Raw genomic sequence first — 19,354 nt, forward strand, 5'->3', positions numbered from 1 at the left:
AACAAGAAGGATATGGTTGAGGAAGTAAAGGTGATTGGAAATTTAGGAGGCAGCGAGAATGCTAACCTCAAATTTTGGATTAAATGAGGAGGAAGACCTTCGAAGACTCAGACATTAAGGTTGGACTTGTCAGATTTTAATGGACCCGAAAGATGGTAGGAAAATTCCCGAAGAACAGAAATCTCAGAAAATTGGAGAAGCGAAAATGTCCCCATTTTCAAAAAAGAAAAGAACATGGAGCCAGGAAATCACAGGCCAGTGGCCTTACTTTTGTGCCAGGGAGATCTTTGAACAAATTATTAAACAGCATGTATGTAAGAAGTTGGATAAAAATACAATAATTAATCAGAGCCAGCAAGGGTTTGTAGCAAAAAAGTCATACCAGACTAATCTAATTTCCTTCTATGATGGAGTTACTGATTGGGTGGATCAGGGAAATGCGGCAGTATATAGTATCTCCACTTCAGCAAAGCATTTGATAAAATATCTCATGCTTTCCTCATTGAAAAAATAACCAAGTATGGGATTGACAAGGCTACGGTTAGGTGGATTCATTACTGGCTTAGTGATCGTACCAAGGAGTGGTAATAAATGGGTGCACTTCCAATTTGGAGAGTGTTTGAAGTGGGATACCACAAGGATCTGTTTTGGCTCCAGTGTTGTTCAACATTTTTCTAAATGATCTAGATAAGGGTTCTGTAGGTAAACTAATTACATTTGCAGACTATTAAAATCTAGGAGTGATAATTTATACTAGAGAAGACAAAGAATGGATTCAGAAGGATCTGGTTAAGCTGAAACAATGGGCAGTGACTAATAGAATGGTATTTAACGGAGAAATTAAAACTTCTAAAAAAAGAGAGCCTGATTCTTAAAGGTCAAAAAAATCACTCAGAGAATGAAATGTCTCATACTCAATGGTCTACCCTGCTGGTCTCCGGGTTATCCATTAGGGCAAGTCGTTGTTCTTTTCCACCCCGGATGAGGCTGCACAATTTCTTTAGCTGCACGTAGGATGCATGGCAAAGTGACTTTATTTTTCTGGTTAGCTGTTCTGCTTTGAACAGTTGAGATGGAACTACTCATTCTCCCATAGTGTCGTTCTTTTTTCATATAGCCGAAATACTCTCTTATTGCGGAGGCTATAACATCTACAGTATATCCAACACTGGCACCAGTGGTGGTACAACTCAAAGAGCAATGGATAACGCTCATGTTTTCCTTTGTTCATGTTCAAGTTTTTCGTGTGGTTTCTATTTAAACTGCTGTTCTTGTTTATATAGTAACCATTGTTCTAACCCCTTACTCTTACAGGATGCCGTGTGGGGTGGAAGTGTTGGTGGGCTGATTGATTTGAGAATGCAGCTATATTGAAAGTGGATGGGGGGTAATGGTAGAGATTCCAGCTTACGCTACCTATATTGTTATGGATTATGATGTGTTCTGACTTCAAATATCTGGTGTGACATGTAAGGGGCCTTAAGTCCCCAGGTAAAAGGGTCAAATTCTTCTCACAAATTAGACTATATAAACCTCATATAGTGGCCTTGGTATAAACACACCTGACTTGCAGGGCTGTGGAGTCAGTAAGCCAAACCTTCGACTCCGACTCCTCAATTTCTCTTGCACCGACTACGACTACGACTCTTACATATATTGCTTATAGTTAGGTGAAAATTTTGTTGTAGTACATGAACATGTGTATGTGAACATCAGACATTTAATAATTTTTATGATATAATAATCAAGATATTTGGACAGAACATAAAATATATTTATTGGAATATAACTTTAGAACACAAAAAACTGTAATAAATTGTAAATATGTAATACACTATGTAATACAGAAGATTACATATATATCTTGTGTGTGTGTGTGTGTATATATATATATATATATATATATATATATATATATTACATATTGTATTACATATTTACAATTTATTTTTTGTGTTCTAAAGTCGTATTCCAGTAAATATATTTTATGTTCTATCTAAATATCTTGATTATTGTATCATAAAAATAATGAAATGTCTGATGTTCACATTGCACTACAATAAATTTTTCACTTAAATATAAGCATTATACTAAATGTTATTATTTAGTAAAATATTAAGCCCATTCTGCATTGCACTCCTGTCCCCAATTTATTATATATTTTAGGAGTCGGAGTCGGTGCATTTTATACAGACTCCGACTCCACCAAAATGAGCTCCGACTCCACGACTCTGACTCCACAGCCCTGCTGACTTGGGTACTGTGGGCCATACATGCTTTTTATACAAGTTATTCCAGGGGGGTTTCCCTGTTTATAAGTAAGTCACTTCGCTGGGATCTTAAAGCCACTCATAGGGACCCGAAGATAAGATTTGTATTTGTTGATGCTACTATTAACTAGTATATATATGAAGCTACTATTCTGAGGAGTATTTCCTCATCTTTATACATAATCCTCCCCCTGCTAACCTGGTGATTATAAAAAATGCAGTCAGTTTTGCTTTAAATTACCAAGATGCTTATATTTTATGTATGGGGAGTTCAACCTAGTTATGCATAATGACTTGGACAGACTTCACCTAGACACTGTCGCCCCTGATGTGGCTTCACCCCCCACTGGGCTATCAGTCTATATAAATGGCAATGGCTGGCTTGACCTGTGGAGCCTGTGCCATCCAGAGGTGAGGGAGTACACATGCCACTCTTCAACCAAGTGCACACTTTCCCGTCTGGAATATATATTTGGGTCTAGCAGTCTTGCCATGTGGGTGGAGGGAATAGAACATGGTAATAGGGGCTCTTCGGATCATAATCCTGTGATACTTTCACTCAAATTTACTCAGTTGGTGCAACGGCCAATTTAGAAATTAAAAACCTTCTGGCTGAAACTGATTAGGCCTAATGACAGAATCCCCGAAAAACTAGACGGCTTCATAAATGCGCACACAAAGCTCCGTCACACCAACCTTTTGTGGGACACTCTTGAAACATATCTGAGAGGTTGTCTTACAGTGCCTTGCGAAGGTATTCGGCTCCCTTAAATTTCTCAACCTTTTCCCACATTTCAGGCTTCATACATAAAGATAAAAATTTAAAAATTTTAATGTTATGGTGAAGAATCAACAACAAGTGGGACACAATTGTGAAGTTGAACAAAATTTATTGCTTATTTTAACCTTTTTTAAAAAATAAATAACTGAAAATTGGGGCGTGCAATATTATTCGTCCCCTTAAGTTAATACTTTGTAACGCCACCTTTTGCTGTGATTACAGCTGCAAGTCGCTTGGGGTAGGTCTCTATCAGTTTTGCCCATCGAGAGACTGAAATTTGTGCCCATTTTTCCCTTGCAAACAGCTTGAGCTGAGTGAAGTTGGATGGAGAGCGTTTGTGAACAGCAGTTTTCAACTCTTTACACAGATTCTCGATTGGATTCAGGTCTGGACTGTGACTTGGCCATTCTAACACCTGGTTTTGTTTATTTGTGAACCATTCCATTGTAGATTTTGCTTTATGTTTGGGATCATTGTCTTGTTGGAAGACAAATCTCCGTCCCAGTCTCAGGTCTTTTGCAAACTCCAACAGGTTTTCTTCAAAAATGGTCCTTTATTTGGCTCCATCCATCTTCCAATCAATTTTAACCATTTTTCCTGTCCCTGCTGAAGAAAAGCAGGTCCAAACCATGATGCTGCCACCACCATGTTTGACAGTGGGGATGGTGTGTTCAGGGTGATGAGCTGTGTTGCTTTTACACCAAACATATCGTTTGGCATTGTGCATAAATAGTTGGATTTTGTTTTCATCTGACCATCTTCTTCCACATGTTTAGTGTGTCTCCCAGGTGCCTTGTGGCAAACTTTAAACAACACTTTTTATGGATATCTTTGAGGAATGGCTTTCTCCTTGTCACTCTTCCATAAAGGCAGAATTTGTGCAGTGTACGACTGATTGTTGTCCTATGGACAGACTCTCCCACCTCAGCAGTAGATCTCTGCAGGTCATCCAGAGTGATCATGGGTCTCTTGGCTGCATCTCTGATCAGTCTTCTCCTTGTTTGAGATGAAAGTTTGGATGGACGGCCGGGTCTTGGTAGATTTGCAGTGGTATGATACTCCTTCCATTTCAATATGATCACTGGCACAGTGCTCCTTGGGATGTTTAAAGTTTTGGAATTCTTTTTTTTAAACAATAAATTTTTATTAGTTTTCAAATCATCAATGTACAAAAAGGAAAGTATTAGAAAGAATATATTATTGATTCACATACAAAATAATGTCTATCATAGTGTATCAAGGTAAATTTGATTCAAATAGCATTAACACTAGCAATCTAACCAAATGCGTTACGAGGAATTCCTGGTATTGGAATTCTTTTTTTAACCAAATCCGGCTTTAAACTTCTCCACAACAGTATCACGGACCTGCCTGTTGTGTTCCTTGGTCTTCATGATGCTAACTGAGCTTCAAACAGAACACTGAGACTATTACAGAGCAGGTGCATTTATACGGAGACTTGATTACACACAGGGGGCTTATATTTATCATCATCAGTCATTTAGGACAACATTGGATCATTCAGCAGTGCACAGCTGCTACTAAACCCTAGGTTAGTGACAGCACAGGTGTCTATGAGATACCTGCATCACACTTTATTAACCCTTAATAAAGAGGAAAGAAGTGCCAAAAAATTGAGGGATCACCATATATATAATTAATCAAAAATGTATTATATATCAGAGAACATCAAAAGACATTTGGTTCACACAACACCAAAAGGTATCACAACAACCATAGACAAATTTTAAAAACATTTAAAAACATACAAAAAAGAGACCATGCGATTCCCTATATAAAATGGGTAAGGTGATTCCCTGGACCTTCAAACAGCTTTGTGCTTTGCATTATCCTGCTTTATCCCCTTGGACTTTGCTGCATAGATACACGAGCTGAGGCAAAGATCTGTCTCACTTGAGGCAGCCTATTTTCTGCACTCATTTTCTCAGCCCAGGGCCAGGGATTATCAGGCTGCAGCTCTGGGAATTGTGGTGCTCAGGTTCAACCTGGGGTTATGCTAGTTGAGATATTGGGGTTTTCATCATTTTTTTGCACAGGGCTGCTTTGTCTAAATATTAGGGTCTATCATGACTGCATTATAAGCTGTTGCTGGGTTTAATATGTATTATAATTATTTGTGAAGCGCTATAGCACATTTTTTGCTATGTTGCAACATCATGTGGTTTGAAAATTTAACTAACTTCTGATCTGTTTATTATACCAGCTAGCTTGGTTAGAATCTTGGTCCATTTTATATAGGGAATCACATGGTCTCTTTTTTGTATGTTTTTAAATGTTTTTAAAATTTGTCTATGGTTGTTGTGATACCTTTTGGTGTTGTGTGACACAAATGTGTTTTGATGTTCTCTGATATATAATACATTTTTGATTAATTATATACATGGTGATCCCGCAATTTTTTGGCACTTCTTTCCTCTTTATTAAACATTAGCTTTCAGTGCCAGGGGTGATCCCAGGATTTGGTGCCCTCCTACTTCTTGAGTAAACACTTTATTAACCCCCAACACCCTGCAGGTCTGGTGTAATCCACATGAGGTCCCACGCCACTTCAGCCCTGCTACATAACACAGCCAGCAGCCATAGAGCACGACCACAGGCTGTGCAGACAATGACTGAGCCGCTATGACTGCATGGCAGGGAGATACTGTCACAGGCTGGGGAATGTCTGCCTGCAACCAATCACAGACGAGAGTACGACCGGTGGGCGAGGAAAACACGGAAAGCTGTGTGTATACAATGCACAGTACATGAAGTGTTTGCGTGACCCGGAAGCAGTGTGCCACCATGACACCAAGTCTCGGTAAGTATGAAACGCTGTTTTATTTCTGTTTTTCTTTATTTTTCTATTATTTTTCCCAGTTCACCCGGATCCAGGTCCGGCACCCAGGCATCTTTGAAACCACGTGGATCCGGACTTTTACAGTTCGGATCCGCTCAGCCCTATTTATGATGTCATATGGAAGATGCAAACTTTATCCACATGATTTAAAATTGCCTGTTAATTGCCTCCTTTTGGCGAGAGGTTGTTCATAGTATCATAGTATCATAGTTTTTAAGGTTGAAGGGAGACTCTAAGTCCATCTAGTTCAACCCGTAGCCTAACATGTTGATCCAGAGGAAGGCAAAAAAAAACCCCAATGTGGCAAACAAGTTCCAATGGGGAAAAATTTCCTTCCTGACTCCACATCCGGCAATCAGACTAGTTCCCTGGATCAATACCCTGTCATAAAATCTAATATACATAACTGGTAATATTAAATTTTTCAAGAAAGGCATCCAGGCTCTGCTTAAATGTTAGTAGTGAATCACTCATTACAACATCATGCGGCAGAGAGTTCCATAGTCTCACTGCTCGTACAGTAAAGAATCCTCGTCTGTGATTATGATTAAACCTTCTTTCCTCAAGACGTAGCGGATGCCCCCGTGTTCCAGTCGCAGGCCTAGGTGTAAAAAGATCTTTGGAAAGGTCTCTGTACTGTCCCCTCATATATTTATACATTGTGATTAGATCCCCCCTAAGCCTTCGTTTTTCCAAACTAAATAACCCCAAGTTTAATAACCTGTCTTGGTATTGCAGCCCACCCATTCCTCTAATAATCTTGGTGGCTCTTCTCTGCACCCTCTCCAGTTCAGCTATGTCCTTCTTATATATCAGTGACCAGAATTGTACACAGTATTCTAAGTGCGGTCGCACTAGTGACTTGTACAGAGGTAGAACTATATTTTTTTCATGAACACTTATACCTCTTTTAATACATCCCATTATTTTATTAGCCCTGGCAGCAGTTGCCTGACACTGTCCACTAAAGTGAAGTTTACCATCCACCCATACACCCAAGTCTTTTTCTGTGTCTGTTTTACCCAGTGTTCTACAATTAAGTACATAATCATAAATGTTATTTCCTCTACCCAAGTGCATGACCTTACATTTATCTACATTAAACTTCAATTGCCACTTCTCAGCCCAATCCTCCAATTTACATAAATCTCCCTGTAATATAAAATTATCCTCCTCTGTATTGATTACCCTGCAGAGTTTAGTATCATCTGCAAATATTGAAATTCTACTCCGCATGCCCCCAACAAGGTCATTTATAAATATGTTGAAAAGAAGCGGGCCCAATACTGACCCCTGTGGTACCCCACTATGAACTGAGACCCAGTCCGAGTACGTACCATTAATAACCACCCTTTGTTTCCTATCACTGAGCCAGTTTTTAACCCAGTTACACATATTTTCCCCTATCCCCATTATTCTCATTTTATGTACCAACCTTTTGTGTGGCACCGTATCAAAAGCTTTTGAAAAGTCCATATACACAACATCCACTGCATTTCCCTGGTCCAGACTTGAACTTACCTCTTCATAGAAGCTGATCAAATTAGTTTGACAGGATCGATCCCTCATAAACCCATGTTGATACTCTGTCATAAGGTTATTTTTCTTGAGATACTCCAGTATAGCATCTCTCAAGAAACCCTCAAGGATTTTACCAACCGTAGAGGTTAAACTTACCGGCCTATAATTTCCCGGCTCAGTTTTTGTCCCCTTTTTGAATATTGGCACCACATTTGCTATGCGCCAATCCTGCGGTACCGACCCTGTTATTAAGGAATCTGAGAAGATTAAAAATAATGGTCTATCTATCACAGAACTCAATTCCTGTAGTACTCTGGGGTGTATGCCATCCGGGCCCGGAGATTTGTCAACCTTAGTGATTTCGAGGCAGCGGCGTACTTCCTGCTGGGTTAAGCAGGTAATATTCAAGGGTGAATTTATGGTATCACTGGTCATGTCATCTGCCATGGCATTTTCTTGTATAAAAACCGTAGAAAAAAAGTCATTCAGCAGGTTGGCTTTACCCTCATCCCCTTCCACCATTTCACCAAGACTATTTTTAAGGGGGCCAACACTATCGCTTTTCAGTTTTTTACTGTTTATGTAGTTAAAGAATATTTTAGGATTATTTTTACTTTCTCTCGCAATGAGTCTCTCTGTCTCAAACTTAGCTAACTTAATTTGCTTTTTACATATTTTATTTAATTTTCTATAATTATATAATGCCTCATCACTACCTACCCTCTTTAATTCTTTTAAGGCTTTCTGTTTTTCTTTTATTGCTTCCCTTACAGCTCTATTTAGCCACAGGGGTTTCCTCCTATTTCTAGCATGTTTGTTCCCATAGGGTATATTTTCTGCACAAGCCCTATTCAGGATGCTCATAAAAGTCTCCCATTTGCTTTGTGTACTTTTATTACTTAGTACATCATCCCAGTTTATTGCACTAAGATCATCTCTCAACCGTTTAAAATTTGCTTTCCTGAAGTTTAGTGTCCTTGTAGCCCCTCTACTAGACATCTTACTAAAGAATACATGAAAACTTATTATTTTGTGATCACTATTCCCCAAGTAACCCCCAACTTGTATATTTGATATGCGGTCTGGCCTATTGGTTAGTACAAGGTCTAGTAGTGCTCCCCCTCTTGTGGGGTCCTGTACCATTTGTGAAAGGTAATTATCTTTCATTGTTATCAAAAATCTATTTCCTTTGCTGGAACTGCAAGTTTCTGTTCCCCAATTTATATCAGGATAGTTAAAGTCCCCCATAATAATTACCTCTCCGAGACTCGCTGCTTTATCAATTTGCTTTATGAGGAGATTCTCTACCTCTTCCATAATATTCGGCGTCTTATAACACACCCATATCAGTATTTTATTATTCATTCTCCCCCCCCTTATCTCCACCCATAGGGACTCTACATTCTCAGTACCCTCACATATGTTGTCACGCAGGATGGGTTTTAAGGATGATTTTACATATAGACACACACCTCCCCCTCGCTTATTTGTACGGTCATTCCTGAATAGGCTATAACCCTGTAAATTAACAGCCCAGTCATAGCTCTCATCCAGCCATGTCTCTGATATCCCCACTATATCATAATTTTCTTCCAACAATATTAATTCTAATTCCTCCACCTTATTTGTGAGGCTTCGGGCATTAGTGTACATGCACGTTACGTATGACTCTGTACCTGTATTCCTGCTTACTGTATTAACTGTTCTAACCCTTCCCCCCGTACCACCCCCAATTTCATTACTTGTGCCCTGGTCACTATCTGCACTACATTCCCCTTCTATAAAGTGAATACCCTCGCCCCCCATTCCTAGTTTAAACACTCCTCCAACCTTCTAGCCATTTTCTGCCCCAGCAGAGCTGCACCTTCCCCATTAAGATGCAGCCCATCCCTAGCATAGAATCTGTAGCCAACTGAAAAGTCGGCCCAATTCTCCAGGAACCCAAAACCCTCTTTCCTACACCAATTCCTGAGCCACCTGTTAACCTCCCTGATCTCTCTTTGCCTCTCTGGTGTGGCTCGTGGCACAGGTAGTATTTCTGAAAATACCACCTTTGAGGTCCATGCTTTAAGCTTACAACCTAATTCCCTGAAATCATCTTTAAGGACCTTCCACCTACCTCTAACTTTGTCATTTGTGCCAATGTGTACAATGACCGCTGGGACCTCCCCAGCCCCTCCCAGTAATCTGTCAACCCGATCAGCGATGTGCCGAACTCGAGCGCCAGGAAGACAACACACTGTTCGGCGATCCCTGTCTTTGTGACAGATTGCCCTATCTGTCCCCCTAATAATTGAGTCCCCCACTACCAGTACCTGTCTTGCCTGCCCTGCACTCCTATTCCCCCCCTTACTGGAGTAGACACTCCACTGGCGTTCAGAGGTCATGCCTTGCTGCAGCAATGCTACCCCTGTAATGACATCCCCCTCATCTGCCAAGTTTGCAAACCTATTGGGGTGTGTCAGTTCAGGACTAGCCTTCCTAGCACTTTTCCCTTTACCCCCCTTTCTAACTGTCACCCAGCTACCTACCTCACCGTCCTGCCGCTCCCTACTACGATCCTCCCCCACATCTGACCCAGCAAGCTGCTGCTCAGTGAGCAGCAGACTCCTTTCCATATTGCTAATGCATCTCAGAGTTGCCAGCTGCTCATTTAGATCCAGTATCTGGGCTTCCAAATGTGCAACTTGCTCACATCTCGAACAACAGTATGCACCCTCGAACGGCTTGTTGCAATTATGTCCTCCCTGGCTTCTTTCCCTATACACCTTGATATTGCTCTGTCATCTCAGGGGTATGGATGAGGGGTCTTGGACTCACTGCGTTAAGATTTTCCTACGGGAAACTCTTTTTATGGCTAGGAAACTCATAGCCTTGCGTTGGATGAGCATCTCTCACCCTACTACACGGGCTGGGGATCAATAAAATGATTCCATTCGAACAAATTTTATACCAAAATAGGGGATGCCCTGAAAAGTGTGCTAAGGTCTGGGAGATGTGGAACTCCTCCCTTGACAATACCCATTTGATTGTAGTTGCATAAGATATTTTTCCTTTTACCTATGAGATGTATTCTGTTAATTATGGACTTGTGTCCTTTCAAAATACTTTAAGGTTGGTACCTGACGACAGAAGTGATTACTCTGGTATTTTGGTTTTACTTTTAGTAGTTTTATATACTTCAGGTGCACAGCTTCTTTATGCTGGATAAGAGCACTGTTACTCTGCAATGATTCATTTTAGGACTCTGCTGTGTTATTCATGACTATGCTGTGATTCCTTCTTATTGTGTTCCTGTGTTTATACGCTTTTTATTTCTCTAACTTGTACCTGTTATATTTTGGTTGTTTAATAATTTTATATTACAATATTTTATAATATTAATTTAACACATTTAAAAAAATGGAAATACAGCCAGTGAGGGAACAAGAAATAAACTGACTTGCACCAAAACTCAGGTAAAGTGTGGAAGGAGGAGTTATAAATCCGCTACTGAGAGTGGATTGGCCACTTACAGGAGGCCGTTGATTACACTCCTGCTCTGACCACACCTTACTACACCTTGTTTGAGACTCTCCAGCAACAGGAGAATGTTGCAGTGCTGGATGTGTTGCCAGGAGCAACTCGTGAGGCGATTTGACACTAGGCAAATTAGAACAGCGTTTACCAGCTGCTCAAATCATAGGTGTGACAATGGCCTTGACATATATATGGCCTCCAACAGAAAAAAATCTCATATTTTTCCTGAGTATAGTATTCATAGATGGAAATTGATTAGGTTATTAAATGCAAATGCTTCCCTTTTACAGACAATTATGTAATAACATTACAAAGAGCAAAGGTCTAATAGTTCCATATCATATTATATATATATATATATATGTCAGGTTCATTAAAATCTCCATACTCACAAATAGAATGTACAACGGATAATGCAGTTAAAAGTGCATAGTGGTTTTAGTTAAGAGATAAATATACTCGCAAATGAATATACATCAGAGGTGCGGCGAAAGAATTAAGTAGCTGAGTCATCTTAATGCCCGGCGCATGTTTCGCCACTGCTTCTTCCAAGGTCAGATCTTTTTTTCTAATTATTCTAGTTTTGTAAAGTAATAAAAAAAAATGAATATATTAATGTTCTCCCCCTACTCAAGTGCCTCCACTACTTGGGTTCCCGCCAGTCTGTATTCCCTAGTGAGTCCTAACTAACAAGACACCCCTACAATCATTTAGTAGCCAAAGCAGTGACCGACATAGCCAGTGATTGAGAGCATGGAGATCTCTTAATTAGAAATTCAACTTATGTTTAAGTCCATACGAGACAAAAAAAATAGATACCGTATTTTTCGGATTATAAGACGCACTTTTCCTCCCAAAACTTTGGGAGGAAAATGAGGGGTGCGTCTTAAAATCCGAATGTAGCTTACCGGGGGGTTGTGCAGAGGGATCAAATGAGGCAGGGAGATGCTCCAAGCAATGCACTGTGCCGCTCTTTCTGTTTGGAGCCGCTCCGTTCTGCTCTGTGCACGGCTACTCCGTCCTGCTCGGCTGCTCTGTCCTGCTCGGCTGCTCTGTGCACGGCTGCTCCGTCCTGCTCGGCTGCTCTGTGCACGGCTGCTCCATCCTGTTCGGCTGCTCTGTGCACGGCTGCTCCGTCCTGCTCGGCTGCTCTGTGCACGGCTGCTCAATCCTGCTCGGCTGCTCTGTGCACAGCTGCTCTACCTTGCTCAGCTGCTCTGTGCACAGCTACTCCATCCTGCTCGGCTGTTCTGTGCATGGCTGCTCCATCCTACTCGGCTGCTTTGTGTACGGCTGCTCCGTTCTGCTCGGCTGCTCTGTGCACAGCTGCTCCGTTCTGCTCGGCGCTCGACTGCTCCGTTCTGCTTGGCGCTCGGCTCCTCTGTTCTGCTCGGCGCTCGGCTCCTCCGTTCTGCTCAGTGCTCGGCTCCTCCGTTCTGCTCGGTGCTCAGCTGCTCTGTTCTGCTCGGCGCTCGACTGCTCCATCACCAGCCCCGCACACAACAGAGCGGCGTCGCTGGCCCCGCACAGAGCAGCACCCGCAGTGAGTATCTGGTCCCCCCCTCTATACTACTTGCAATACTCCAGTACCGCCCCTGCCTCCTGTGACCATCGCTCCTCTGCAGGCCCCCCTCCCTGGTAAGACACCACCACATTATAAACGGACCCCATATTATTTTTTTTTACCTTTTTCTTTTCCCTCCAAATTTGGGATGCGTCTTATAATCCGGGGCGTCTTATAAAATGAAAAATATGGTATATGTTTCGTCATTATATTATTACATGATTTCTTTTATGCTATTACATCGTCAACTTCTTCCCATTCAGGTCCCGTACAATATTGGATACTCTCAGTGGAGATCTTCTATATAGGAGAATTTTCCTTATTGACCCATCAAGGATGGCTATGGATGGGGAAAAGATTGCAAAGAGGATATTACACCTCACCCTAGAGATCCTCTTCCGGCTTACTGGAGAGGTGAGAGATTCTGATGACGTCACATTACATCATTCTTATCTATGGGAATAACAGATGGACAGAACTGGAGAGGTGAGGACTCTGGAAATGTCTGGAGTGAGATTTATTACTGTGTCTCTCCATAACCAGGATTACACAGTAGTGAAGAAGAACTCTAGTGAGCGCTGTCAGGACCCTGTGTCTGAGGGATGGGGAAGACCCCTGAGCCCAATCACGGGGCCTCCACCTCACCCCCCGATACATGAGGACATCAATGACCAGAAGATCCTAGAACTCACCTACAAGATGATTGAGCTGCTGACTGGAGAGGTGACACTGCTGGGAATGCTGGGACATTATACAGTAATGCTATGAAGGGATCGGGGATGACTGTATCATTGTATGTGTCAGGTTCCTTTAAGGTGTCAGGACGTCACCGTCTATTTCTCCATGGAGGAGTGGGAGTATTTAGAAAGACACAAAGATCTGTACAAGGACGTCATGATGGAGGTTCCCCAGCCCCTCACATCTCCAGGTAATAGACAGGACTAAATACACACGGCCTATAATTATCTGTATGTAAGGAGTGAACTCAGACCCTGTATGTGTCTCCTCCAGTTCTATCCAGTAAGAGGACAACACCAGAGAGATGTCCCCATCCTCTTCAACCACAGGACTGTAAACAAGAAGATCTTGATGTTCCTCAGGATCATCAGGTAGATGGAGAGAAGGGGCCATGAAATCTCCCTATGATGTGTATACGGCTGTGAAGGTCTTGTGCTCAGTCTTGTTTTATCCTCCAGTATTATATGTTTTATACTTGTGTAATGAGAGCGGTGGAGATGGCAGGATTAGAGCTGATCATAGATGGGACTTTTCCATCTGTCTGTGACTTTACAATATTTGTTTCAGGGTGAAGATCTGACCCATATTAATACTACAGAGACATATGTGAGGGGTGATGAGTGGAGTAAAGAGGAGATTCCTGCAGATAACCGCCCAGGTGAGTAGTGACCACTGAATGCAGAGAAGTCACAGATTACTCTGCCACTGGCTAGTGTAACATGAGCAGAGAACAGCAGGTGGTTGTTGCAGTTTTTGAAATTACCACTACACATTAGGAACAAGGGAGGAAAGGAGTGGGAACAGTCTGGTTAGGACAATTCTCAGGAGATAGACTTAAGATTAGACACAATACTCAAGCAATGAGTGAGAAGTTCCATGTGGCTATATGTAGGCCCAAACAAGAAACAAGATGGCTTCTAGAGGTTCAGCATCGGCCATCTTAGTAAAGGGCGATTTCAGAAACACAATATCAGCCTTCAATGGTAAGGAGTGGAATTGCAGCAAAATTATCAAAGTAAATAATACCAGCCATTAGTGTTCCATCTGCAGTAAGAATCCTGACACCATCTTTGTCTAGTTTATTATTGGTCTAGCCCGGCCATATCGCAATTACGTGATCACCATTTTCTCAATACATCATACCATTCTCCTCCACCCAAAACTATTCAAATTACTTTAGTAATTAAATGCTCCTCTTCTATCGAGCTTATAACCTGGGTTATCAAACTTCCCCTGGAATTAGAAGATGCTGACCCTTACCTGCCAAGATCTGTAAACTACAAAGCGAAATGACCACGTGCTTAGATAGAAAAATATTATGAAGAGCCTCTAAGAGAAAGCGGAGGGTATTGATGCTGTTTCCTTCCTAGAATCCTGATATCTTATTGGATGAATCTACCTTCTCTCTATTTTGTGCTGCTGAATGTGCTCATATTGTTCCTAGAAGACCAGGTCCAGGTTTTCTGGACAAATTTTGACAACATTAAATGTTGCAGTGAGAGCCAAGTGTGAATGTCTGTACAATAGCAATAGATATTCCCCTTTATCCTGACTTTTCAATTTCTTTTGAAACCGACTAATTTCAGAGAAGATTGCGATAAACTCCAAAAATGATATTACACCGATGCCATGATACATTTCTAAGCTGTGCGTTCTTGATGACATTTATTCACCACTGCAGGAGATGCATTGACTCGAGCCCTGGTTTCATTGCATCACTCCGCATCAAACTCCATTATGTTTTTGATCCTAAGGAATTCCAAATTATTGAAATTGGGAGCGCTAATACTTCCTCTACTTTTCTGGTCAGGACTCATAGTAACTCGAATGGTCCATTACAAATTAGTGGAACTCTGGTTTAGTGTTAGAGCTCTCCCCTGATCATACATTCTTGTTGAGGATGTCACATGTTTTTTTTTAGCTGCTGTTTAATGCTGCGAGATGGCAAGAAGGATAATGAGGTAGCTGAGTCAGATCCAGAAAGGCAGAGAAAATACAAATTACGATCACACAAGAGTATTCGGTAAACAGGCCGGGGTCACAACAGGGAACAAATACCAAAGCCGTTTGCTGAGCACAAAGGACTGAACCAGAGGAAAACAAGGATATATCTGGCAACTTCCAGCAATTGCTTCCAGGTTTAGTGGGGTGTGGTCTTTTCCAATTTGCTTGATTACATCTGGAGATGAGCAAACCCGAGGTTTGGTTTTCGAACCGAACACCGACTTTAAAAAACAGAGTTTGGGTTCGGATGCTTTACGCGCGAACTAGACTCACGTGATCAGCACTGTACTTAAGTACGCCTGGTACTCAGCCCATTGCGAGCCGCTTGAGTGTTTGAACGGCTCGCACTGGGGGTAACAACAGCGTAATTAGATGTAGTGTGAAATACCAGCAAAAAAAATAATTAAAAAGCCCACCCAACCTCCCCCGGAAGTGATCTGCATATGATCTGCATATGGCTGGCTATATGCGGGCGGAGACTTGAACTGCCAATCATTGATTTTGGTCCAGGCTCGTGCCAAGTTCGAACCAGTGGAGGGTTGGTTCGATTGTTGCCAGCGAATTAAACCTGCAAATGTTCGCTCATCTCTAATTACGTCAGATACTCTGTATACAAACCCATTTTGCTTAACTGGATGGTATTACAGGTCCCAACCACCCTAATCTGTGGCTTTGTAACTGACTGTAGCTTGTAGTTTTAACATCTCCTTCGTCATCAGCGCCGCCTGGAGACTGAAGTAGATGTCGCAGGAGCAGATCCCAGAGGAGATGTGACATCATTTGCAGAAGCCCTAATGTGATAGAATGGCAGAAAACTAGAGTAATAGAAAACCACGTGAAGTGACTCCATTTTGAAAAGTATAACCCAAGGATTCATCAATAGGAGTAGTGACTATTTTGACACTATAAGCATTTTCCAGAAATTAGCACACAGTGGATGTTGGAGAGTGAAATTTGCGAATATCCCAGTTTATTACTAAACATATAGTACCCAGATTGTGCTCCAGGAGACACGCACACCCTAAATTAAGTGGGCTCTTCTCACTACACCAGTGCCAAATTTTTCAATGCTCAATATGGTTTGGGTACACTGCAAAACTGAGAAGTGAGGGAGAGATTTGACTTTTGGGGAAGTGAATTTTGCTGGATTGATTTTTGTAAGCCATGTCACTTTTCAAGAGCTTCTGAACCCCTGATAAAGTGGAAACTGTGTTTTTAATAATGGACCTAAGTGGGGGCTTGTTTTTATGCAGGAGGAGAAGTTTTTATTGATATTTTATTGATCTTATTTTCAGCTGCATGAAATAGTTTAGTGTTTTAATGCCAAGATTTGGGAGGCAGAATGAACAAACAATTGAGCACCACACTTTACTGGTTCAAACTATGAGGTTTTCTATAAGACTGTGAACTGTCATTGTCTTAGTAAATGATAAAATTTGGCTATATAACTTGCAATTTCTATGGACATTTAAAGTAGAAATTTTGGTCTTTTAAAATATAAATTTCAAGGATATATTATTCAAAAATAACTGGTTTTATTCTTGGCAGATGACTGTACCAGGACAACAAAGGGACAACTAACATCTTCAATTTATAAATCAGATGAACTTGCTATCACACAGGATACAATTGAAGTGATTGCCATTACTCCAGATATCGCATCATCCCTTCACAGCAAAGATCTATCATCTGATCCTATGAAACAGATCCTATCTTCTGAATTGTTACAGAATAGTAAGAAAATAAAAAATTACAAAAAAGGCATTACAAAACTAACTGCTTTTAAAGCAAAGAATCTAATTTCACTTTCAGAATATGAAAATAGTTTTCTCTTCGAAAAATCATTTGATAAACATCAAATAATTCACACACAGGAGAATAGTTTTTCTTGTTCCAACTGTGGGAAATGTTTTAGCCAGAAATCAGTTCTTGTTAGACATGAGAGAATTCATACTGGGGAGAAACCATATTCATGTTCAGAATGTGGGAAATGTTTCTTAAATAAATCACATCTTGATAGACACCAAATAACACACACAGGAGAGAAGCCATATTCATGTTCAGAATGTGGGAAATGTTTTGTACAGAAATCACATCTTGATAGACACCACAAAAGTCACACAGGGGAGAAGCCATATTCATGTTCAGAATGTGAGAAATGTTTTGCTCGTAAATCGCATCTTATTAGACATCAAATAAGTCATAAAAGGGATATGGTATATTCATGTTCAGAATGTGGAAAATGTTTTGCACAAAAAAAACATCTTGATATACATCAGAGAATTCACACAGGGGAAAAGCCTTTTACATGTTCAGAATGTGGGAAATGCTTTGAACGTAAATGTTATCTTGTTAAACATCAAATAAATCATAACAGTGATAAGGCATATTCATGTTCAGAATGTGGGAAATATTTTAATTGGAAATCAGCTCTTCTTATTCACCAAAGAACTCACACAGGGGAAAAGCCATATTCATGTTTAGAATGTGGGAAATGTTTTAACCAGAAAACAAATCTTGTTAGTCACCAGAATACTCACACAGGGGAGAAGCCATATTTATGTCTTGAATGTGGAAAATGTTTTGCACAAAATTCAACTCTTGTTAAACACCAGAGAATTCACAGAGAAGAGAAACTTTTTTAAAGTTCCGAACGTGGGATATTTTGTAACCAAAAATGTTACCTTCTTATACATCAACAATCCCACACGGGGAGAAGCCATTATCATACTTAGAATGTGAAAAAGGATTTAATGAACTATAATATTTTTTTACCATGAAAAATAAGTCACACAGGGAGAAATTATATATTTTATGCAACTCTTATACATAAAACATATCACAGACAGACATTAAATGAGACGTTGAAATGACTTTATAACTTACGGTATATTAGCATTAAAAATATATGTTGTTACTAATCTTTCATCCAAAAAGCAAATAAAAAGTAAAATTCAATATGCATTGAATATTTCACATTGTTATGTATATGTACATACACTATATGGACAAATATTGCAAACCTCGCCCCCACCACCTAAAAAAAATAGCCCAAAATGTCCTCCACACTCTTTATTTTAACTCCCAATCTCAGCAATCTGCCATTCATTACAGTCACTTTCAGCGCACAATCTCCATGTCTGAACAATGTCTGTAACTTCTCTGTACGACAATAATAAACATGTTAATATTACAAATTACTAGTTACATCTACAATTCATTTCTTCTTAGAACATCTGAGCCATTGGTGAATGTCATCCCTTTCCATGCTAAGTATACTAGTTTTTTTTTTAAACCATCATTTGGAACGGATTGCCTGCAAGGCATAGAACTTGATGATTCGACCATTTTTTCTAAACCTGCTAATTCACAATGTTCCAAAGATTCATTTGTAAAGCCATGAAATAGACAAGGAAATTTTGATTTGCCAATCGTCCCTCTTTTGTTGACTTTTGGATATAAAGCATTAGTGATGAGCAAGCACTAAAATGTGTGGGTGCTAGGTAGTCAAGTCAACCAGCTTGTAATGTTCAAATGTTCGTCTCAAGTAACGAGTATAATAGAATTCAATGTGAAACTCAAGCATTTTTCTGGCAGACCCTCCCAGGAGCTTGGGGGGGGATCAGGTAGATTTTCTGCTCTCCCTCAAATGGAATGGGAATAGCATAAGAAAGATACCTGGATGCTTCTCGGACTCCCAGGTCGTTGCTGGGAATAATGTCAGGGTGTTACTCTACTTTTATCGACTGACAAAAAAACATATAAAACCGAAAATAACATGGATTTCACTGGAAAAAATGTTAGAAAACATTCTGTTCTCTGCTCTGGAATAACTTCTATATAAGGCAAATTTATCCAGACAGAAAAACTGCCTCGGGAGAAAAGAAATGGTGAATATCCAGAAATCGTCAACTTCATAAAATCATCCTTTTATTTCCAAAAATTCCTAAAACACTTCATTATATCAAGACATATTAGATGGAAAATCCATGGCAAATATCATATGAAGAACAAACGTGTTTCGGACGCGGGTCCTTATTATTCACAATGTGAATGTTGTTCATATGCTATTTGCCATGTATTTTCCATCTGATTTT

General features: G+C 40.3%; 1 protein-coding gene across 1 annotated transcript in view; it reads left to right on the forward strand.

Annotated features, from left to right (window-relative positions):
* The window catches only part of LOC142312963 (uncharacterized), a 240,666-nt gene extending 221,523 nt beyond the window's left edge, over window positions 1–19,143 (forward strand). Inside the window, 1 exon segment of the mRNA XM_075351951.1 lies at window positions 17,127–19,143. Coding sequence (XP_075208066.1) covers window positions 17,127–17,902 — 776 coding nt within the window. The 3' untranslated portion in view covers window positions 17,903–19,143.
* The last annotated feature ends 211 nt before the right edge of the window (window positions 19,144–19,354 follow it).

Source organism: Anomaloglossus baeobatrachus, chromosome 5 (assembly GCF_048569485.1).
Source record: "Anomaloglossus baeobatrachus isolate aAnoBae1 chromosome 5, aAnoBae1.hap1, whole genome shotgun sequence".
NCBI lineage: Eukaryota > Metazoa > Chordata > Amphibia > Anura > Aromobatidae > Anomaloglossus > Anomaloglossus baeobatrachus.